The 23,915-nt window shown below is 42.4% G+C and overlaps 1 protein-coding gene and 2 long non-coding RNA genes across 5 annotated transcripts in view; 2 read left to right on the top strand and 1 right to left on the bottom strand.

The window, feature by feature from the left end:
- Nucleotides 1–1,723: 1,723 nt before the first annotated feature.
- LOC308462719 lies at nucleotides 1,724–6,166 on the bottom strand. Its single transcript, XR_013979270.1, has 2 exons — nucleotides 6,044–6,166; nucleotides 1,724–2,236 (listed from the first exon to the last, which is right to left on the bottom strand). It is a non-coding gene; the product is annotated as an uncharacterized lncRNA (long non-coding RNA).
- LOC308462543 overlaps nucleotides 3,462–23,915 on the top strand; it is a 301,862-nt gene continuing 281,408 nt past the window's right edge. The window contains exons 1-2 of the long non-coding RNA XR_013979202.1: nucleotides 3,462–3,812; nucleotides 5,983–8,275. This is a non-coding gene — a long non-coding RNA (uncharacterized lncRNA). The remainder of the gene's footprint in view (nucleotides 3,813–5,982; nucleotides 8,276–23,915) is intronic.
- Nucleotides 6,262–22,649, top strand: VRTN (vertebrae development associated). 3 transcript variants are annotated; one of them, XM_080977998.1, is made up of 2 exons: nucleotides 6,262–6,397; nucleotides 19,802–22,632. In XM_080977998.1, the coding sequence occupies exon 2, from the start codon at nucleotides 19,803–19,805 to the stop codon at nucleotides 21,819–21,821; it is 2,019 nt and encodes a 672-aa protein (XP_080834124.1). In that variant the 5' UTR covers nucleotides 6,262–6,397; nucleotide 19,802; the 3' UTR covers nucleotides 21,822–22,632. The 3 variants fall into 3 exon arrangements, with proteins under 3 accessions (XP_080834124.1, XP_080834123.1, XP_080834125.1); XM_080977997.1 differs by lacking the exon at nucleotides 6,262–6,397 and adding an exon at nucleotides 14,166–14,351 and having other exon boundaries at nucleotides 19,802–22,649; XM_080977999.1 differs by lacking the exon at nucleotides 6,262–6,397 and adding an exon at nucleotides 14,243–15,485 and having other exon boundaries at nucleotides 19,802–22,649.

Raw genomic sequence — 23,915 nt, 5'->3', positions numbered from 1 at the left:
AACAGAACAACCTGTTATCATTTTGGAACCCATCTGAAAAATTCGTGCCCTGCCCTTTGAACAGTGGGAGATGTGAAGGGAGTGCGTTCCCAGGTTTCCACAGCATTTTTGGATGGAGCTGCTGATAGCACAGGAAAGGCAAAGTGGGGAAAGAAGTGCCCAACCCCATGAGGAGCTGTGATCCTGCTGAGTCCTCTCAGCTTTTATGGGCATATAGGAGGGCAAAACAGCTGGAGCAATTCGGAGGGGAAACACTTTGATCTTGACTTTGAATCTCTGACAATTCCCAGCAATGGTTCTTGCCTCTCACATGCCACAAGGATTTTGCCAATGCTTAGTCAAAGAAAAAATTAAGATTCCACTTGAGCATGGAAACGATCTCACTGCTGCACCATTGTTGCTGTTGCCATCTTGTTTGGTTACTGATTCTGCATCATTCATCTGCTCCCATTTATGGTTTCTGTTTACATTCTGTTAGTTTTTATTTTGCCTTGCATGGTAGGGCGGGTTAACATATTTTAAATAAAACAAATAAATATTTTACTTACTTTTAAATTTATATTCCACTTTTCTTCCAAAACAGGAACCCCAAACAATGTCATGCAAGAGTTCCGGTAATGTACATTATTCCTGCATTGGCATTAGTGGTGCAGTGGTGAAATTTGAAGTGCAGGAGCTCATTGTTCCTGCACTGCAGGGGGTTGAACTAGATGACCCTTGGAGTCCCATCCAACTCTACAATATCATGAAAAGCCCCATGACAGTCCAAAACTGAAGGCAGCTGTGTTGATCAATTATACAATACTGTGATGAACTGTTACCACTTTTAAAATGTGGTAAGAATCTCATCACAGAAAAGGGAAAACGTTTCTTTCTTTGATTAGCTTTCTCATTCTCAGACTGCAGTGTGTCCAGACTATAGCTATTTTGGGGTGGGATTCAATCACATACCAACAATTTCAGGGGGCACAATTATAGCTGATTGGCAGCTCTTGTGCAACAAACCTGCTTCCCCAAAAGATTAGACGTATTGCGAAAAATGAGTGCTCAGTAAATAGCTAATGTCATCTTATCTCCCTGCAAACAAATCAGGATGAATGCTCAATAAACAGGTTGTCTGGAAGCACCTTTCCTCTCTGTCCAACCTTTTTGAGCCCAGGAGCACATCTGGAAAGTTATTGTGGGCACTACAAGATACCCATTTCACAGTAGAAAAAAACTGATGTTCAGAACTTTCACACCCTGAAACCAGGCAAGGCACTTACACTCCCAATAAAAAATTGCTTTCCCCATGGGAAGAGCACCTTATTTTTTTAAAACATAAGTAATGCTAAATATGTGCTTTTTATTATTTTTACATTGTTAATTGTGCAAGAGTGTGCAAAATCTGAAGGGAGGAAGGAAAAATGTTTTAAAAGATGACTTTGTTTAATATTATCAAAGTGATGCACAAATTGAACAAGGAATAGGCTCTAGAATCTGTTTGATGTTTATGTTGGTGTGTGCACAATCAGATTTAAAAAAAAACAATTTCAGAAAATATAAGAACCCATTCTAAAAGTGGAGCAGGAGGAAGGGGTGGGAGTGGGGGTGGGGGTGGGGAGAGGAGGACTTGTGAAATGTTTACTAGTGTTTGGTACTTGTGCTGTGGGGAACGAAACCTGGGGATTAGAGCTAATATCAGTAAGATGTTATCAGATGCAAATGTAAATATACTAGAGGCTTTCATAGAATAAAATATTATTGAAAATCAGCATATCACTTTCAAACAGTTCTCTGCAGTGCGAGGACTAGTACCGTAATTTACCCCACTTTAAAAATAAGCATTTGGATCCTTAAAAAGTGCTTTGAAGGCTGTAAAATCAATCCTTTTTTTACTGTAAAAATGAGTTTTTGCTCCTTTGTTCCGCCTTGCTGTTTTCCTTGGGATATCTGATTTCCCAGCTCACGCTGTCTTTATTCTAAAATTCAGTCACTGGTTATTGTTGCTTTTTGTTTCTTTGTTAAACTCCATGAACTGTATGTTGCTCACTCGTAATAAATTCTCCTAGCCGCTTTAAAGATTTACGCCTTCCAGAAATTCTCTTTTCCTTCCCTTTCACTCATCATTTAGACACAGATAGGCTGAATAAACTAATTCAATCTTTTGCTATAAATCACTCACATCAGCATTTCAGCAGCTTTGTCCAGACTTTGAACCCTCTGATTTGTCAATATCTCCTCAGGTAACAAAGGGCTGGAAGTAAACAAAATAGCTGTTCAGAGAGGCTCCTTTGCCTTTCTTGAATCTGGTGTCATAATGTCCTATTATAGTTTTGTGTCGTGACATTGTGCAAATTAGTATGCTGCAAAAGTCACAATTCAATCAATTCCTCCCCTCCCGTCTCTCTAACACCCACACCATACAATTAAAGCACATGGCTCCCCCAAAAGACTATTGGGAACTGTTTACCCCTCACCGAGCTACAGTTCCAAGCAACTTTAACAAATTGGCATTCCCAGGATTATTGGGGGGGAAGTCATGACCTTTAAAAGTCCTTTAAATGTATGTTGTGGACGTGAACTATCCTTTTTATTCCACTTAAATGCTCAGTTCTGCAAGATGCTGATGCCCCACCTCTTACAGGATTAGGGGGCACATTTAAAGCACATTAAAGCATGCAGGATTCGCACTCCCTTCCTGAGAACTGTTGCTTACCCCTCAAAGAGCTACAATTCCCAGCACTCTTAAACTATACTTCCTATGATTCTTTGGGAGGGAAAATGCACTTTAAATGTATGGTGTGTACTTACGGTAGCCTAGATCAAGCTGAATATAAAAGCTTATATGACTCCTTATGAAACACACATTATTTTTGTCCTATAATCACAGTTGGGTTTCCCCCCTTTCTTTTAACGTAATAATCTAGTGCCTCATTGGTTCCAGAGTTCTGCACATTATTACATGCGCATTACCAGCTCGTAATGTGATGGCATAAAAACATCAAACCACACGGACAACACTTTTTTAAAAAAAAACAAAAAACCCCTGTTGTTATTAAAAGATTTTCATGGATAACAAAGGTACATATAACGTCTCTGTTTTCAGTTCATAGAGTCCTTTCTATGTGTCAGTAACATTTGATGTGAGACATTGCTGTCCTATGCATGGTGGTGAGGTTGGGGGGAGAGAGAAGTGGGGGGAGAGAGGAGAGAGAAAGAAAATGTGGGGTGGGGGATAGTAGCCCTACATAGGCAACTCCTTTGTTAATGGTGTTGTCTTAAATGATTGCTCTGTACATCAGATCTACTATTGCCCTTCTAATCAAAATATTATTATTTGAAATTTTGAAGAACATACGTTGCTTTCTCATTTTGAATTTGCAATGGCTAAATCTTTATTGGGATACATTTTAACACATAAACAACAATGAAAACATACTGACCACACAACTGCAAGGTCGAAAAGGACAACACACTGTTACAATTTCACGGACTGCAAAAGATAGACTATGAAAAAAAATCCATCCAAGAAGAACTACTGGAGGGACTTTGTTCATGCCCAGGGGTTGACTCATCAAATGAAGGAATTCCCTCAATGAATTCTGGGCACTCTAGTTTATCTTTTACAGGGTTAAAATTCCTAGCAAATCTTAACAGACCACAGTTCCCAGAATTATTTGAGGGAAAGCATGTGATTCAAACGTGCCTTCAAAATATAGCGTGAATACAGCCGAGATGAGATTCCTGCATTGCAAGGGGTTGGACTAGATGACCCTCGGGATCCCTTCCAACTGTTCTACAATTTTATGACAAGTGACTCTGAGGGAAGGGTGAGTGCGTTGGTCTAACTGCAGAAAATTGCTAAGCATGTTCTCTTGAGTCATCTCGAGGATATTTGCTTTGCAAACAGCTCTCTGCAGCATAAATGAGCCCCACATTGCAGGCTGGGGTTGTGTGGGGGGTTGGATCTTTATGGGACTGACAGAAAAATAATCTGCCTCACGTCAGATGCAGTTTACTATTTCATGCCAGATAACTGATTCTGTGAACACTTAATTTTCACTCCATACTGTATTGTGTCACTTCCCACATCAGAAAAATCTTTACCGGCTAAGACAGAAATGGGTTGAATGTCCTTTAGCACTGAATATGTACAGTTTATCTTATCATCCCATCTGTACTGCTGTGTTCTAGTAATGTTTTCTAGAGTGTGGTTTAAATAGGTCTGGTATTTATCTATTTTTTAAATCTTGCCTTTCCTCAAGATGGCTCGGTGCTACATACAATCAGGGGTGCCCAAACTTTTTCAAAGAGGGCCACATTTGATGAAGTGAACGTGCTTTTTTTAGGATTGGAGTTTTGCGCTTTTTAGGATTTTACCGCAGGACATATATTGCCACGGGGGCTGGATTAAATCAACCGACAGGCTGGATTAGGCCCCCAAAACGGACTTTGGACATGCCTGTATGGTGCTCCCTTTCACAACAAATTTAAGGTGAAAAACAGTGGCCAGCCTAAGTAAGTTTCACGGCTGAGTAGGGATTTGAATTTAGGCCTCACTGATCTTAGTCATACACTATAAAATCCTGTATCTCCCTGAATCTACTAGGTCTTTCTAATGTATGCGTAGGCAACCTAAGGCCTGGGGCTGGACCTGGCCCAATTGCCTTATAAATCCGGCGCGCAGATGGTCCAGGAATCAGCATGTTTTTACATGAGTAGAATGTGCCCTTTTATTTAAAATGCATCTCTGGGTTATTTGTGGGACATAGGAATTTGTTCATTATTATTATTTTTCAAACTATAGTCTGGCCCTCCACAAGGTCTGAGGGACAGTGTACTGGCCCCTTGCTGAAAAAGTTTGCTGACCCCTGTTCTAATGCCTCCATTGAGTTATTGCCCCAATTCACACTAATACAGCAACTTACATACACATGACTGTATACAATAATTCCTGTCTGCTCTGTTGTGGACTAAATAGTTGGTGCTGAATGGGCAGGAGGTGGGGAGAAGGCAGAACAGGTTTAAAAAGTTTGAGAAAGATGGCTTCACAATACTGTATTGAACTCCCTGCATATAGTTCTTCCAAGAAGCAGGCAGAAGCAGAAAGAGATTAAACCAAAGCCTTCTGAAATCATTTTCACACCCTTCTCTCCATAAATGCAGAGTTGTGGGAATTGTCACACACGACAATCTATACATAGGTTGAATGTCATTTCTTACATGGATGTGCCTGAAACTTTGTCATGAGAAGCAGCCAGTCTATCAGTGATTCACCAAGAACCCTTTGGCTTTCAATACTTTATCTAGCTGCAACCTTCTGCCTTTGCTAGAAAGACAGGGCAATTTTTCAGCACACAATCGATGAGTTTCCTTTCCAAACAGGTTTTTGATCTCTGTGCTGCACTGAACAATCATGCTGAAGTACGGTAAATAAATGACTGATACAATTATCTAGTCAGGGGGAAGGTATGCTGATTAAACCAAAAGCATTAATTTGATCTACAACCTCATGCTGTTTGAGAAACACTGCAATCCTAAACAGACAAAAGTCCCATTTCACTCAAAAGAGCTTACTCTCCCCAAGAACTGTATTTAGAACTGCAGGTTTATCCACATATAAGCATGTATAGATTGCAACCTTATGCTGCAGTGCTATTGCCCAATTACTGAGGAGTAAGTCCCATTGACCCTGCCAACCTAGCAGTTCGAAAGCACGAAGTGTAAGTAGATAAATAGGTACCGCTCCGGCGGGAAGGTAAATGGCATTTCCATGCGCTTCTCTGGTTCGCTAGAAGCGGCTTAGTCATGCTGGCCACATGACCCGGAAGCTGTACGCCGGCTCCCTCAGCCAGTAAAGCGAGATGAGCGCCGCAGCCCCAGAGTCGTCCGTGGAGTTGGCTCCCATACATGGAAAATCTGACCCAAGGAAATGCAGCTGTCAGGATGAAAAATGACGCCCCACGATTTATGGCATGCCTTTCTCTGGTGTCATTACAGATAAGGAGTGAGCTGTACATACTAACAAGCAAAGGGGAAATGGCTGCTGAGCTCCACCCACCATTGTAAGGCCTGAGGAGGTGATGATGATGGTGCCTCTCCAGCTGCTGTGATTGGCTGTGGATGCCCTGTGATGTCACAAGAGCACATGGCAACTCAGTAGATACACAGAAGTAGCCCAAGGGGAAAGCCAAGGCAAAAGCTTGAAGAGGACACAGTGGACAACAGCTGTGTTATTCAGTACTTGGTGGTCTCCTTCCACATGGAGGCAAAGTGGCAAATGGAAGGAGGCCATCATCCGTTAATGAGATGCTGTGGAGCAACGAGAAGGCAAGTGTACCTGCTGAGCAGGACCGTGGCTTGAAAGCGGCACATATCCATGGTTGGAAGCTGGCGATGGACCTGGCAGAAGCTGGTAGGTGTTGGTGGGTGGAAGCTGTGATTAGCATGTGGATGCCCGGGATGCCGCAGGGCTGAAAGAGGCTGAAGTTTGTGTATGTAAGCTGGTTGAAATTCACCTTCAGAAGGCTGTTGACAAAAGCTGTGTGGATATTTGTGGATTGATGCTGGTGTAAGTATGAATGGAGAGTGGACATAGGTCACCCACCAGATGCAGTATGCTTGGGAATTGCATGTTCAGATAGCGGTGTGGGCTGCCCTCCAGACTCTGGGTGAATGAACCATTGGATATTCATGGGTGGAAGCCAGCGGAGATGATACTGTTGAATGAGGGCCATTCCCCTCACCGTATCTGTGTTTGCCTTTCATGGATGTCAGAAGCCGATGAGGCTTTCCCCGAAAGCAGCAATAAAGGGGACAGCAGAGCTTAAGCAAGCCATCTTCTACTTCTAAATCAATGTATTTCTAAATACATCTAAGTAATGTTCATTACATTCCCCTTTCCAGTACCAGGATGGGAGGCTGTGCCGATGCATCCCCAGCAGTTGCCACTGGCTACAAACTTCCTGTGATGTCACAAATGGACAGGGTGGCTGAGGGGGAAAAAGGCAGTTACTAGTGGGAGGTGGTTGGAAGAAGGGAGAAACCCCAGTAGAAGGTTCAGGGGAAGTTGGGGTAGGCAGGCAGGGCCGGCTGGATATGCAGAAGTTGAATATGGGCTGACTCCCTTCCATCTACTTGCACTGCCAACGTTTTGTTCTCTCAGGCTCATGTACCTGTCTCGCCTAGACTGCTTGGCAGAGCCCCAGCCCTTTAACGGTTCCTGCATTTCTGCAGAGAGCCAAAAACTGTGGGAAATAATAATAAAAGCAACCCTGCCTAGCATCCCCGCGCCCACTGGACCAAATAAGTCCCATTTGTTGAATATGATAAGGAAAGATGAGGAAGTTAAAGGCATAGTAGTTGGAACTAAACAATATAAGTTAAAAGCCTTTGCTGATGATTTGGTATTGACTTTACAGGATCCTGAGACCAGTGCAACCAAAGCACTGAAGATAATTCAAGAGTTCGGACAAGTTGCAGGTGTCAAATTGAATAAGAATAAAACCAAAGTTTTAGGAAAAAAATTAACGATACCTGAAAAACTTAATTTAGAGGAAACCACAGGGCTGAAGTTTGTGAAAAAGGTGAAATATCTGGGTGTAATTATGACTGCAAAAAAATTGAATTAGTACAAAGATAACTATGAAAAATTATGGAAAGATATCAGGAGAGATTTGGATATCTGGACAAGGTTGAAACTATCTTTGTTGGGCTGAATTTCTGAGATAAAGATGAATGTATTGCCTGAGTTGTTATTTTTGTTCCAAGTACTTCCTATCATTGATAAGTTGAATTGTTTTAAGGAATGGCAAAAGGTATTATCTAAATTTATCCGGCAGGAGAAAAAACCCAGAATTAAGTTTAAATTATTAGCAGATGTGAAAGAGAGAGGGTGTTTCTCCCTGCCAGATTTAAGGATCTGTTTTGAAGCTGCAGCCTTTTGCTGGTTGAAAGAATGGTTTTTATTGGAAGATACAGATGTTCTAGATTTGGAAGGGTTTGATAATGTATTTGGTTGGCATGCATATTTATGGTATGACAAGATAAAAGCTCACAAACAATTTAAAAATCATATAATTAGAAAATCTTTGTACAATGTTTGGATAAGATACAGGGATTTGTTAGAAAGGAAAACACCCAGGTGGATATCACCATTGGAAGCTAAGACCTATAAAAGGTTGAATATGAAAGATACGTGGTTGAAGTATAATGATATTTTGATGGAAGTAGGGGACCAATTTAGATTAAAACCTTATGATCAGTTGAAAGATAAATTAGATGATTTGTTCTAGTACATCCAGATAAACGAGGTGTTTAAAATGGATAAGAAAATCAGTTTTCAAACAGAGAAATCTAAACTGGAAACGGAATTACCAGATACAAAAACAAAAACCTATCTAAGATGTATAATTTATTGCTGGAATGGCATACGAAAGACGAACAAGTGAAATCTGTAATGATTGAATGGGCCAGGGATGTGGGGCACAATATCATGATGGTGGATTGGGAGAAATTGTGGAAAAAGGGAATCAAATTTACAGCTTGTAATGTATTAAGAGAAAATTTGATGAAAATTATGTACAGATGGTATTTAACACCAGTGAAGTTAGCAAAAATGTATCATACTCATGATAATAAATGCTGGAAATGTAGAGAAAAAGAAGGAACCTTTTACCACATGTGGTGGACGTGCCCCAAGGTAAAAGACTTCTGGGAAAGGATTTATAATGAATTGAAAAAAGTGTTGAAAAACACATTTATTAAAAAACCAGAAGCCTTTTTACTTGGTATAGTGGGGGTGAAATCCCCAAAAAGGATGTTACTTTTTTCTGTATGCCACAACAGCTGTGAGAATATTGTTAGCAAAGAATTGGAAGAAACAAGATTTACCAACTATCGAAGAATGGCAGATGAAGATGATGGATTATATGGAACTTGCCGAACTGACCGGGAGACTCCGAGACCAGAGAGAAGAGACAGTGGAAGAAGATTGGAAGAAGTTTAAGGAATATTTGAAAAAATATGTTAATATTTAAACCTTAGAATAGCTTTGGAAGTGGATATACGCTGTAGGGTTAGAAGAAGAAGATAAGGTATTTTAAAATAGTATTACAGTGGTGCCTCGCAAGACGAAATTAATTGGTTCCGCGAGTTTTGTCGTCTTGCGATTTTTTTCGTCTTGCGAAGCACAGTGTCGGGAAAGTTTTGGAAAAGCTTCAAAAATCACCAAAGTCTTTAAAAACCTCAAAAAAGGCTACCACACCACGTTCTATGAGTTGCTCCTTGAAGTCAAGTCGCAACTGTATTAACAGTGTTAAGAAAAAGGAAACAAACTTGCAAGACGTTTCCGTCTTGCGAAGCAAGCCCATAGGGAAAATCGTCTTGCGAAGCAGCTCAAAAAACCCTTTCGTCTAGTGAGTTTTTTGTCTTGCGAGGCATTCATCTTGCGAGGTACTACTGTATTTATAAGTGATAAAATGTGAAGTTATTTTAAGTGTGATTAAAAAAAGAAAGAAAGATGGTTAGAAATTATGATATATGTAAACTGCTAAAGATGAAGTAAAATGAAAATCAGATAGGTGGGACTTGGGGAAGCCCACTTAACAATGTTTAGAAAAATAAGGATATGACAAGAATTTTTCGTATTGTTTGTCTTTACTGTCTGTGTTTTTTATTTGTGTTATAAAATGAATAAAAAAATTTGAAGGGGAAAAAAGTCCCATTTGACCTCCTCAGATATTGTGTCCCACTGATGGATTTGCTGCAAACTGGCTGCAGTATTTGTATGTAATGTAACGTTTGCAATGGAGAGTTTATTTCTCTGGCCATCCGATTCCCTTAATTATTTCCCAAAATTTCCTGCACTATCCTCAGCATGTTCAAATTTAAAATGATTTAAATCAGGACTGATTAATTATATTTATTCTGTTCTGTCAAACAAACAACCAGGAGCAATGACTGACATCAACATTGAGCATGCTCTAGTCCAGGCTTCCTCAACCTTGGCCCTCCAGATGTTTTGAGACTACAATTCCCATCATCCCTGACCACTGGTCCTGCTAGCTAGGGAGTTGTAGGCCAAAAACATCTGGAGGGCCAAGGTTGAAGAAGCCTGCTCTGGTCTATGACTCTTGCAATTTTTCTCCAGGTTGCTACTGGCAAATACTTAGCTATATATTTATATAATTGTTTATACAGTGGTACCTTGGGTTACGTACGCTTCAGGTTACATACACTTCAGGTTACAGACTCAGTTAACCCAGAAATAGTGCTTCAGGTTAAGAACTTTGCTTCGGGATGAGAACAGAAATCGTGCTCTGGCGGCGCGGCAGCAGCAGGAGGCCCCATTAGCTAAAGTGGTACCTCAGGTTAAGAACAGTTTCAGGTTAAGAACGGACCTCCAGAACGAATTAAGTACTTAACCCGAGGTGCCACTGCATTTCTAGTTTGTAAATTGATTTCCAGTCTTGCATAATAATAGCTGCCATTAGTTTCAAGGTGCCATAGAATTCTTCCTCTACCGGTGAGCAGGACACTATTCACAGATGGAGAACAAAGGCTGTGCTGTAGTGACTTGGTGAATGCCACACAATGAGTCCATGGAGGAAGTGAAACTTGAACTCATATCTCATGTATTTCACCAACCCTAATCTTCTTCTTTTTTTTTTTAATATATTTTATTAAGGATTTTCTTGTTTTACAGAAGTGTAGTGCCTCGTTGTTGTTTTTTCATGTAACATTTTTACAAATCCGTTTCATTTGTTGAGGCATTACGGGGAGAAGATAAAAGAAAGAAAAAAGAAAGGGGGGGTGGAGAGAGGGAAGATGGATAGGGGTGGGGTCGGGTGGCGGTGTTTCTATTATGTTTAATGTATGTAGAGTTTGGTGTCAGCGTTGCTTGTGTTGTTCACTTGTGTTCCTTTGGTGGTGAGAGAGGTTGGGGTTGGCCTAGGGTGTGATTGTTTGCTTGTGATTGGCTGTGGTGATCTTTGTTTTCGTGTGTGGGTGAGGTGTGTGTGTGTTTTGGATCAGGTTAGCCATATTGATTTGTATGCTGTTGGTGGATTATTGTCATTGTCCTGTTGGGCTGTGTATGTGATAAAGGGGAGCCATACCGGGGTGAAGGCGTCTTCTTCTGTTTGTCCCCGTGTCAGTTTCAGTTTATTAGTTAATTTTTCTAGTAGGGCTGTTTCCCATACTATTTGGTACCATTGGTCCATGCTTACTCCTGACAGGTCTCTCCAGTGTCTGGTTATGGTGTTTCTGGCTGCTGAGAGCAGGTGAGTTATGAGTTCTTTGTGGTGTAAATGGGCATTGTTGTCTTGGAAGATGTTTAGTAGGGCCAATTCTGGGGTGATGTCTATTACTTGCTTAGTTATTTTACATATTTCTTGTATGGCTGTTGTCCAGAATAGTTGGATTTTGGGACACTCCCACCACATGTGGAGGTATGTGCCTGTGGAGGTGCACCCTCTCCAGCATTTTGGTGAGGTTCCTGGGTGTATTAGCGCTAGTTTCCTTGGTGTTAGGTACCACCTGTAGGTGAGTTTCAGTGTGAGTTCTTTTCTTTTCGTTGATATGGATTTAAAGGGGGGTTTAGACCACATTCTGGTCCATTGAGTACCAACCCTAATCTTCTACAGTAGGGAGGGGAGGGAGAGAGAAACAGGAGGAAGGAAGGATAGAAACAAGATGAAGGGAAAACTTTCCTCATCTTTCTGATTCCTTCCCAACTCATCCATCCACCTCTTACTAGTTATGGAAAAGTAGCATGGGCGGGGGGGGGGGGGGACTTGAAACCACCCAGAGCTCTACCTGAGGTCGAAGCAGAGTTTCCAGTGTCAACATTGGAGCCTAAGTGTTGATGCCCTGTATTGGTCGGCTCTGTCCTCATTTTTGTCATCTGTTGTGTGTAACTCCTAGTGGGATTCTGCACATGTGCAGAGAAAGCAGACAAGTTATTATTGCGGTAGAATTTCTGAAAAACTCAGCTCTCTTATCCCTTTTAAAGCAAGGTTCTAAGCCCTTAAAATGGTAAAGATAAACCTAGAGATTTGGAGGCACTCTACAAAATCTCTGATGTCAGGGCTGAGGCTTCAGTGCCCTGCTAAGGATCCTTGCTACTACCAAAGCAGAACAAATTAGTCAATTTGTGTAACTACATATTTTGTAGTATGTTTAGTATGTGTTCGTGACATGTAAGGAATTGGTAAGTATGCGTTTATGTTGTAGAAAGCAATATTCTGTTCTTAAGAGAAGGTTTGAGCTAGATCCAGAACAGGAAATCAAGTCAAGCTGAGGGATTGTGCACCAAAATTTGTTGGAAGAGCGATGTGCTTTCTCAAGAAAAACATACTGTACCACAAATGCATACAAAACATCAAGTTGGTTGATAAGCAGACTATGTTTCGTCACCATGCAACCCCCAAACCTCAAAATCAAGAGACAGAATATGCTTATCTCAAATCTAATGAATGAAAGACCAGTGACAAAAAATGCTACTTGTTTATTCATTGAGTTCCTCATGTATCTAGCAATCCGCATAACAGAATGACTCAGAGAGTCTCTTTTGTGTCTTTTCCAGCACCTATGTTAATTACCAACCTAGCTGACTCAGCGCTATCCTTGCCTCTGAACACTTAGTAATCTCTGTGTGTGAACTGCATAGCACATTGAGTCCTTGTGTAGGCACTGCTGCAATAAACATTTTTATTATTAATAATTATGATAATGAAAAGTGTTCTCTATCAATAATGTTTCACTGACCAAACTGTTCAAATCCTACAAGGTTCTGTCTACTGATTTTAAAGCACTGCACTTCTGATTTCAAATGGATTTGCTTTATTTTCCATTTCAAAGAGTTTTACAATCCTTATTTTGTCCACCTGCACAGCAGAGTTGGGCATTAATATTTTACATTCCTAGATCTTATACAGATTTGTTCAAAGTGACCTTGTAAGACCAAGTCTGTGCAAGGATCTGAACACAAGCCAATACTATATTTTGTTTTCTATACTACACGGGATCTCAGTAATAATTTAGGTAAGACCCTCATCATCCAATCTGTTATGTGATAACCAAGTGATGTTCTTCCTCACAAATTTCTTCCAGCACTTTTAAGCTTTTCCATACCAATAACATTTTCAGAATAATGATTATATGCTACGATTGAAATGACCCCCCCCCCCGGTAGTCCAATTTTAGCATTTGTTCTATGCCTCAAAATGAGCTCTGTGACAGGCAGATTCTTATGTCTCAGCAATCAAATCTCTAGTTATTCCCAAGAAAAGTTAAGGAACTAGCTGCAGTATAAGGGTTCAGGGCCAGGAGCCCAGTAAGGGTGCATATATTATTATTTTCATAACTAGAACCAGAAAGGCCTAACTACAAATCCCTCCGTAGCTGTGAAAACTCAGGATGGATTTAAGCTATTTGATAGGATGTTGCAGGGAAGTCTTAAACTGGGTCAGACCTTTTCAAAACAGACCTTGCAAAAAGAAAAAGAAAAACCCAGAGTTAGGGTTAGAATAGACACTGGTTCTGTTGCATTGCTGAATTACCACTTTAACTGAAGCTAGAGCAACTACAGCTATTTTGAAATGATTCCAGGTTTGCAGTTTATAAAGAAATATGATGAATCAGAGCAAAAATACGATTTAGGAGGACTCCTTATGCATTTCCTGGAAATGCAAGGCTGTTGCCAATTTGTTTTCACTTCTTCAACCAGAAAGCAATCAGTTTTGTTATCCTGTGCATGTGTGTTTTGAGTCAGGTACACAATAAAGTTATGATTCTTTGCTTCTCCCTTTCCTATATATTTGCAGAAACAATACAGTATGAGCAAGTACCAATATTGTGTCCAAACCAATTTCTCTTTACATGGTTTCTACCTATGAGCATAATTTCTCCCTTTGCATTTTGGCTTCCCTCCCACCCACCACTGGTTTTTTTTGCTCAGGTTCTGAAAACAATTGTGATATTTTAACAGTGGAAGTGCTTGTCTCTTTAAGTGTCTTCGATAATCGCAAGGATCACTTTAACTTTGGAAGTGACCCCTTGCATCTGCACTCCTTTCATCTTATAGACAAGAACACTTGGGGATGGACTATTTCCTGGTGGGGAGGGGGAGGGGTGGAGCCGAGATCCTTTCACACAAGTCGATCACTCCAATTGGTTCACTCCAGATTTGAAACCAGTTCTAGTCTGAATGTGGGACACAGGCTCACAGCTGAGAAAGGGGAGCTCGCTACGCTTCCTGCTCCAGGATTTAAATGTCCAGGAAACAGCTTTGCAGAGAGAGGAGGAAGGAGCAGGAGCTGCTTAGGACGGGTTGGGGTCAACACCAGGGCTTTGCCCAACAAGCAAAGGTGAGTTGGAGGAAACTTCCGAAGTCTGCAATCCGGTTTCTGGAGAGAACGCTAAACCCCTCCAAAAGACTCCGCTGAATTCCAGTAAAGTAGGCCAGTGCAAACTCAAACTCAAGGAAGGCTTGAGCACCAGCCAGGTTATACAATGAGGGCTGCAAACCTAGGGAAATATCCTGCAACCTTAGGAAGCAGGTCCCATGAACTCGGCAAGGCTGAGTAAACATGCACAGAGTTGCGCTGCGCGTTATTACCTCCCCTTTCTATATGCAGCTGCTTAATTCAGAGTCTCCTCCATTTGCTCCACGTCTTTGGTTTGCTGATCCAAATATCCACCCCCGCGCACTCTCTCTTTCAACTTCTCTCTCCAAGGATAGTCTTTTGTTAACGGAGGATCTCCTGAGGCAACTTTTGGCTGCCCTCTGCTAGGTCCCGCCCCACAAACCTCCCATTATCTCTTCAGCAGACCAGGGAATCCGTCTTGGGGTTAACCCCTGGGCAATTTCCTTTAGGTTTTTGTTTTTTTAGAAAACCCTGTTCTTGTTTGAAGGATCATGTTTTTCCTTCCCTTCCCCCACCCCCTTTTTATTGCTGCCCTTATGTATCTTGAACTGGGTAACCCGCTCATCAAGCTCATTCCCAAGTTTATTCCTGTGCGTCCACCATCTTTGGAAAGATGGCTTCTCCGCGGTACTTTAGGACAAGCGAGACCGGCCGGCAGAGGGGGCACAGCGCTTAGTTCTTTGGCTGGGCTTCACTCATGACCTCCTTTAAGATTGTCCTTGGACTGGAAGGAAACATGGAGTTTTCCAAGGCCCTGGCTGGCCGCGATCTGACTTCTCTGCTGTTGATGAAGATCTGGTGGGATCCAGCAAGAATAACTCTTAACACCTGCGCTATACTTTTTTGGGTTCCAACTTAGAATGCTTGCGTGCACTCAGAGAAACGTTGGGACTCGAAATGTTTTCTCTTTTTCTCTTAATTCATTATACTGTTTTGTACTGTCTCTTCACCTCTCATGCCAGATCTGCAGCAGATGAGCTGCCATACCCCCCCCCCCAATTTTTTTTATGCTACAAGCTTAACCATGGCTACTCAAAACTTAGTCCTATTGACTTAAGTAGGGCTTACTCCCAGGTAAATGGGGTTAGGATTGCTGTCTTAGTCCCACAGAATTGGATGGGACTCCTGAGCAAGCACATCCTGATGTGGCTGTATGGGATAAAGTAATTTTGGGGAAAATATAAAGAGGGGTTGTTGTGGCAGTAGGTTCCATTGGCACAGTTCTGTTTTGTCGTTTATGTGAGTTAGCAAAAGTGAGTTATATAAACTGGTGGGTTGAAGAAAAGTAAGGGGTAAACTAAATCAACTTTCTCAGTTCACACTTCTAATGAATAAAACATAGTCCTCGAAGATGCTGCAGGCATTGCCTTTTTGCTGTGAAAGATTTAGCATGGCTATTCTGCAATACCATGACCAGGTCAAAAAGTAATGTCAGCAATAGTGCTCAAGTATTCCGAAATGTATTTATTTTTAGCTTTGGATGCTACCCCGTAACATGAAGTTTTCTTGGCAGCTGACAATAAAAAAGTAAAAAGTAAAGTGAACACAGGATAAAGCATAAAGCCGAAACTAAAAATCTCAAAATTGTGATATCTCCTCTCCAAAAAATAAAATAAAAAATATACATTAAAAAACTAAAAGGCCCAGACAATGGAAATTTTTTTAAAGGCCTGAAATATTATATATTATATATTATAATATATAAATATTATAATATAATATGAAAGTAGGAAGGTGTTCACCTGTATTAGCTGGAAATGGTACCATTTCCATAGAAGGGAGGAAGGAAAGAAAGAAAGTGAAATTGAGACTAATACTATAGTTTCAGGTTTCATTCTTGGATATGTTCAACATTAAACCAAAAAAAGCACTTTTAAGTATATTCATTGTGTTTTCTATATCTTCTATATTTAAGAAAGTGTCGAGTATCTGACAACAAAGTAAAATATTTGGTTAGTTCACTGGTCAAGTATCAGCATGAAAACTGCTGTTAAGTAGTTATTTAAATAAATAAATAAAACCCTAATGTTAGGTGAGGTGTTTATACATGTGGGATGATTGACAAAACAGCTCTTCTCTTTCACTTTTATCCTAGGACATCAGTGTAGGCTTTCAATTACAAAACTATTTTTTTAAAGCCAGCTAGCAGCCACTATTCAAAACCAAATGTTTTTTTAAAAGGCATTTTTGCAAAGTAGGCCGCAGACCAATCCTCCAGGCATCATGAGCTGCAGTCAAATAATGATGTTCAGCTGATAATATTTGACCAGTTTGATTGGCAGGCCAGCCCTACCTCATGACAACTACAGCAAAATTATTAGCATGGGTGAAATGGTAATTTGGGGTGTTTTTTAGGCAAAGGGATTTATACTTTTAGCACATATACCTACTGCAGAGGCTGTTATAAATGGCTAGATTGTTCAGTGCATAAAAGAACTAGTCAGCTGACTTGATATAGGCATGCTTTTGAGAAATAATGAAGGGTAGTTGGAAATACAAAAGGGTAGAGAAGGATATACAGCCATCCGAAATAGCACCCCTGGCTAGATCCCTGGGGTTAAAACACTGCAATATATTTGAGTGCCATCTTTTCCTAAGAGAGAGAGATGTTTGATTCACTGCTATTGGCACTTGAAATGCCTTTTAGGGAGGAAGGGGGGGGGGCTGATAAATGAATAAGACATCCACCACAAACAGAATTGGATGTTGCAGTGTGAGCAGCTACCTATAGAAGTGTGTGTGCCTTGTGCTGCCAGTCGTGCTTGCTGCTTAATGTCTGAAGGGTCGATTGTATATTACACACTTGACAGGGGAGTCGAGCATTGTTGCATCCTGCTTCTTGGGCTGCTGCATTCACCACTCTTACCAAGTTACTGTAATAATGAACTTTTAAAAGAACCTTAGGATTTGTATAGCCTTCTGTGACTATGCTTCAATTCAGACTTCGTCCACCTCGGCCCTCCAGATGTTTTGAGACTACAATTCCCATCATCCCTGACCACTGGTCCTGCTAGCTAGGGATCATGGGAGTTGTAGGCCAAAAACATCTGGAGGGCTGAGGTGGAGGAAGCCTGCTTTAATTAATGCCCCCAAGAGATTGAGGAAGAATAGAGAAGCTTTAAATTACCCTCAAAGTGGGCCTGCGTGGAAACAGAGTAATGTCTCTCTGTACTGGGAAGAACTGGGTAAAATTTACAGATATCCAGGATTTTGGATAATATGGGAGGCTATACTGTCAACTATGAGTTTGAATTGATGTGACCCTAAAAAACATGGCAGTATTGTGACATGAAGCTGTAAATAGGTCCTAGAGCTAGGGCAGGCAAACATAAGGCCCAGGGGCCAGATCCGGCCCAAACGCCTTCTAAATCCGGCCTGTGGACTGTTTGGGAATCAATGTGTTTTACATGAGTAGAATGTGTGCTTTTATTTAAAATGCATCTCTGGGTTATTTGTGGGGCATAGGAATTTGTTCACCCCCCCCCATATAGTCCGGCCCCCCACAAGGTCTGAGGGACAGTGGACCTGTCCCCTGCTGAAAAAGTTTGCTGACCCCTGTTCTAGGGCTCCCTGTGTCTTTTGTCCTGGAGCTATGATGACAAACCTGTCGCCCTCCGGAGGTTACCGTTCCTTAACATTGGCCATACTGTCTGAGAACATCTGGGGGGCTACAGGTTCCCCATTACTGTCCTAGAAGCTTGCTGTATGTTGCATGTGACAAGACTTTTGTCCCCAAACCAGCCTCTGTGAATATATATTTTCCAGGACACCTTTGAGACCCTATTCTGTTGCCGTCTGAATGCAGATTTTAGTGCTTCTCCTGGTAAATATAAATAAAGGTTGCTACTGCCTAGCACTAGGTCCTGTTTCTCTTCATTATTTTCAGCAGAAGGAAAAAGGATCTGCTATGCAAATATTTTGATCTTCTATGCTGGGTGCTAGGGCCTAAGAATATCTGAGACGGAGGAGACTGGGAGTGTGAAATATAGCGCCATATGAAAATAGGCTTCTGCAGCTTGTAAAAAGTCAGGAATATAGTAGTACAGTCTGAGGTTGTCTCTTGAAAGAAGGCTTGCTGTTCTAAACAGATTAGCAATTAAAAGGTGCAGTGAGTAATTAAGTAACTAAAACACAAACTCGGATTTGAAGGCAGCCCTGTAGGCACGGTGGAACAAATGGGTGCACAGACCCCAGAGCTGTGCTCTCCCCCCCTCAAAAAAAATGTTTTTGGAAAATTTTCTTTTTAATTTGTGACGTGACACACGATGAAAGCCTTAATAACCACAATGTACCACAGGAGCAATTAAAGAATAGGACCCTCTAAAAAAAATAAGGGAATAAGGCAGGCGAGTTTGCAACAAAAACTTCATATGGAGGCTCCTGAATAGCCTACTAACTAAAGACTTCCCCTTACTGTGGGTGGATTTTTCATGATCACAGTCATCCTATAATCACTTAAGTGAAACTGAAAAAACAGCCTATATGGTAATTGTGGGCTACATATAGACTCCACCCATTGTATTTTTCTTTGCTCTGCTTTCCAGTATGGGTTGTGTTCTCTACCCAGCCAGGCATTTTTTGTTTGCCTGCAGTATGAATTAAGAGTGTGTTTATTATGCAGTTCAGGTGAAATAAAGAGAAAACTTAAAAGTGATCTGAAAAAAATATCCCATGAGTTGCCCTTCACTCTTTTAAAGCATTCATTATACTCACAGGCATGGTAGCAACCTTTTATTCTTTTTATTGAGTACTTGGTGGCAAAGGATGATGATTATTTAATAAATTTGTATAAAGGATGAAAACAGCCCTAGAGGAATAGAAACACTACTGTGCACACTACAATAAGCTGGCTGGCTGGCTCAGGCATAATTTCTGATTTTCCCAGTGTGTGCAGCTTAGCAAGAGGCCTTTTCAGGGTTTCTAGGCAGGGAAAATCAAGCCAGTAAGCAGTTTTAAAAAACCATTTGCTTTCCATAATTCCTGGACCAGTTAAAAAGTTTCCCCTTGATTGCCCGACAGTAAGGAAAATCTAAAGGTCAGGAACAAAACTAGAGGAGGGACTCTCAGGGAAACGTTGGCTTTAGATCACTGGGGGCCAGATTTTGGGACAAGACCTGATTTCATAGAAGCATAGGATACAGAATTGTGGAGTTGTAAGGGACCTTGAGGGTCATCTAGTCCAACCCCCTGCAATGCAGGAATCCTGCCACAGCCATCCTTGGGTGGGCTCGAACCACCAACCTCTTGGTTAACAGCCAGGTTCACTGACCCATTTATTTTTAACTAGAATACATAAGTCTCGGTAACCGAGGCCAAATGTCAAAGAAATTGCATGGGGAAATGCTGAATGTGTGACAGTGTCACTGTCTGAACTCTTCTGTGGTTTTCAGGATGATCCAGCGACACCAGCTGGTGCAGTCCGTGCTTCAGGAACTGCAAGAGGCGGCCGAATGCTTTGGGCTGGAGGGACTCACCAGTGCAACCCTAGAAGCCGAGAGGACTTTGTCCTCGTTCTCCTTACCTGGCTACCGTGAGAGGCCGTTCCAGGAAGAGCTGGAAGTTGACCGGGTTGCCAAAAGCCTCTACCCAGAAGATGCTCCCTGCAATATGCTGCCTTTGGTTTGCAAAGGCGAAGGGAATCACCTGTTTGAGGCTGCCAGCGTGCTGCTGTGGGGGAACACCAGCCTAAGCCTGGAGCTGCAGGTGCGCACAGCGGTGGAGATGTTGCTGCACAAGCAGTATTACCTGCACGGCATGATCGATTCCAAAGTGATGTTGCAGGCAGCTCGCTACTCCCTTTGCACGGAGGAATCCCCTGAGATGACTAACTTGCCCTTGGCCATCCTAGAGGCCATTTTTGATGCGGACATCAAAGCCACCTGCTTCCCTGGCACTTTTGCCAACATGTGGCACATGTATGCCCTGGCGTCAGTGCTGCAGTGCAACATCTATTCCATATACCCAATGAGCAACCTAAAAATCCGGCCGTACTTCAACCGACTGATCCGACCCAGGGGGTGCAGCTTGCAAGTTTCCACACTGCATATCATGTGGTCAGGGCAGCAGCTCTCGTCCCAGCTATTCAGAGCTCAGTACTTTGTGCCTGTGGTCGGCCTTGAGGAGCTGGAAGCCACAAGCCCAGCTCCAGAGCCTCCCGTGCAACCGGTGAATACCTTGGAGCTGCTGCCTCAGGATCCCCAGGTGACTCATTCGAACCTATGCATCACCAAAAGTACTTTCTATCGATGGAAGCGCCAGTCTCAAGAGCATAGGAAGAAGGTGGCTGCCAGATTTGCGGCCAAACAGTTCCTGCAGTCCTGCTTCCGAGAGGGCAAGGTGGTCCCTCTTCAGCACTTCCGACAAATGTTCCCAGAAATCTCTCGCTCTACTTACTATGCCTGGAAGCACGAGATGCAAAACGCGACAAATGGCAGGGCCTCTTCCCCTGTGGAAGTTGTGCTGCCAAAGGATCCTCAGGTGCACAAACCGGAGAATCTCCCTGCAGGCAAATACGGTGTAACAAAGTCTGAAGGAGGCCTAGGGCCCAAAAGTCCGCTCTTGAATTCCAACCAAAATGGGACTTCCATGCAAGGAGCCAAGTCTTACCTGGAGAGGTGCATTTCCATGAATACTGTTCTGCCCTACAGGAGCTTCAAGTGCTGCTTTCCTGGCATCTCCAGGTCCACCTACTACAACTGGAGAAGAAAGGCCATCAACGAGAACCCCAGCTTCATGCCTTCTCAGCCTGTTTCCCTCAACCAGAACCCCCTTATGAACAAGAAGCCGTTCCTGCCATTCAAGCCAGGGAGCCTCCCTAGTGAGAAGATGCTCAATGGACACCATCCAGGGCCCCGTATTACCATGCGCATCAACCCATCTCTACACATCTGGCAAAAGCACCTTCGCCACTTGGCCAAGAAACGCGTCTGTCAGTGGAAAATTCCCTTCTGCAAGTTCCGCCTGCGCTACCCAAGCCTTTCTTCCACAGCCTATTGGTTTTGGAGGAGAAGCGGCAGCCAAGCAACCAAGAAGCACGGCCTTACCCTAAATGGGCTTTCCGAAAACTTTGAAAAGAAAACCGCTGAGACTAGTGGGAAGGCAGAACTTGAACTGCGCCCACTGCAGCAAAAGGAGAGTGCTCTAGTGCTCGTAGACAAGCAGCCTCCCAAGCCCTACAGCGCCGTGATACCAGGCTACCAAATGGCAGAGAACAACAGCATGTTTGTGATGGATGTGATTGCCACGGCTCAGTTCAAAGCCCAGGCCAAGCTGTTTCTCCAGCAGCGCTTTGAGTCAAAGACCTTCCCAACGTACAAAGAGTTCAGAGCTCATTTCCCCTTGACGGCACGTTCCACTTACTACATGTGGAAACGTGCCTTGCACGATGGACTGACGCTGGTGGATGCCTGAGGCTAGTCACGACCCTTGCCAGTCTGCTATTGGAAGTTGCTGTCATCTCATCAGTGGGAAATGCAACCTCTCTCAAGTAGTTACTTTTGTCTTTTTTATTTTCTTGGTTTCCAGAGTTGGAGACCAACTTTGCAAAGTCTCAGCCGCTGGAGGAGTGGAAAAAGGCAGGGATGATGATGGGGATGAGGTGCTGTTTTTTTTGTTGGGCTCCTGAGTTGCCCTTAATGAAATATATGCTTTTCTTCTTCTTAGTGAATAGGACAGATAAACTTGGTGGTGGTAGAGAAGGGGAGTCTCTGGGATCTCTAATGCTGCTGTAGGTGGACTGTGAAATGTGCCTTATTTCTTTAATGTGATTGTGAGCCACAATCTTAAGGGCAGTGAATTACGCCCAGGTCCAGATGTGCACCCTGTTTTGTTCTTTATTTAAAAAAAAAAATCAGGAAAGGAATACAAAGGAAACAAAAACCCTAACATCACCCTCCAGAGTCCTCAAAAAAGGTGGCAGTGACTGGCTCAAGGATAGTAATATTGTACAGGCATCAGATGGCAAATAAAACAAATGCGTATCATGTGCTGACAGTGACATATACCAGGAAAACTGAGAAGAAGTACAAGGAGGAGTCTTCAGCAAGGCAGTGAAAACAGATCAACAAACGATAGACGAATGTCTTGAAAGGTGTGCACTCTGTTAGTGAGCTGGATTCAGCCACTCCACTCCTAGGCATAATGCATGTTCTATGTTGTGCAGCATAAAGCTGCAAAATCTCCTGTCTGTTAATGTGTGATACAAGTGGAAGAAATTCATTAAAACCTCAAAAATGGAAATAAAAACTGTTGCAGTGTATTATGATAGAGGAATTCTAAACTCCCAAAACCAGATTTAGAGATACGGTAATTTAGAGAGCAGGGCCCAATTTGGAGACATGTGGGAAGGTCTTCTGGGCGGCCGTGCTGGCATGATGTAGATTAACCAGACCCAGGTTACGGGAATCTTCCTCTTTGCCTGCTTTCTGAGCCACGTTGAAACTGGCAGAGGCAATAGGAGCAGCCAAGGCAAGCACAATTTGGGAGGAAGGAAGGGCACAGATGCTTATCTTTCCTGGCACATCCCAGCCCACATAGAAGAAGGTGGCCAGCTATGATGTGGCACTGATGTGTGAAATTTGTAGCTCTCAAACTTTGACTATTTCCCACAGTAAAAATGTGTGCTTTTGTTTCAGTTACTCTGGGAAATAATAATGCACAATCCAGAAATGGGTGGTCCTTCTTTTTTAAACCCTTCTGTGCCATGTGCACCCCTTGCTGGTGCCCTGAGTCACCCACAAAGCTCCTGTCAGTTTGGAAACATTCACACATGTGGTTTCTGAACAATATGACATTGAGAACTGAATACATATTCTGCTTTTCTTCTTCCTGGGAGGGAAGTGTGCTACATATTTCTCCTTTTAAAATGCTCCCTGTGTGCATGAGCACCCCCCATTGTTCTAGAACAGAAGTGGATGACATTTTTCTGCTGCTTTCTCTTTTGAGCAACCTTCCATGCCAGTAGTGGGTGAGTACAAAGGCAAAAGTGGGCAAAGGAACAAACGTGGATTTTACCTTTCTACAGCAGCTTAGTTTTCTACACACACACACACACACACACACACTCACTCACACTCACTCCTTTTTGTTCTCCATCCAGAGCAAGCAAAAAGCATAGTTTGAAGTTCAAAGATGCCTTCCAGCCAGGCAAAAACATTCCATGATGCTGCAAAGGATGAACCAGTGAGAGATGTGGCCTGGGAAGGAGGAGTGTGCCTTGGCAGGGGAGTGTGGTCTGGGCAGAGGCCTGAAGGTCAGCTAGAGAGGCCTGGAGGACTGCACTTGGCTCCTGCCTGAATTTCTCCATCCCTGTCCTACAACTATCAATAATCTTCTATGCTAAATGCTCGCAGGTCAGGGGACGTGACTGACAAGCCTAAAGACAACAATGTTTAGATATTCATGAAGCATAGAATGTTTCCATATAACTTCTGACTAATTAGTACCCATTTGCAAAAGGGTGAGCTGGGTTGAGTTGTCCTTCACAGTGAGTTCCTATACATTTGT

The sequence above is a fragment of the Podarcis pityusensis genome, assembly GCF_964106645.2.
Source record: "Podarcis pityusensis genome assembly, chromosome: 1".
Classification (NCBI taxonomy): Eukaryota; Metazoa; Chordata; class Lepidosauria; order Squamata; family Lacertidae; genus Podarcis; species Podarcis pityusensis.
Note: the sequence above shows the minus strand (reverse complement) of the source record. Positions and strands in the feature narration are given on the sequence as shown.

Excerpts from the sequence above, each read along its gene's own strand:
- VRTN (XM_080977997.1), top strand. The coding sequence starts at position 19,803 with ATGATCCAGCGACACCAGCTGGTGCAGTCCGTGCTTCAGGAACTGCAA.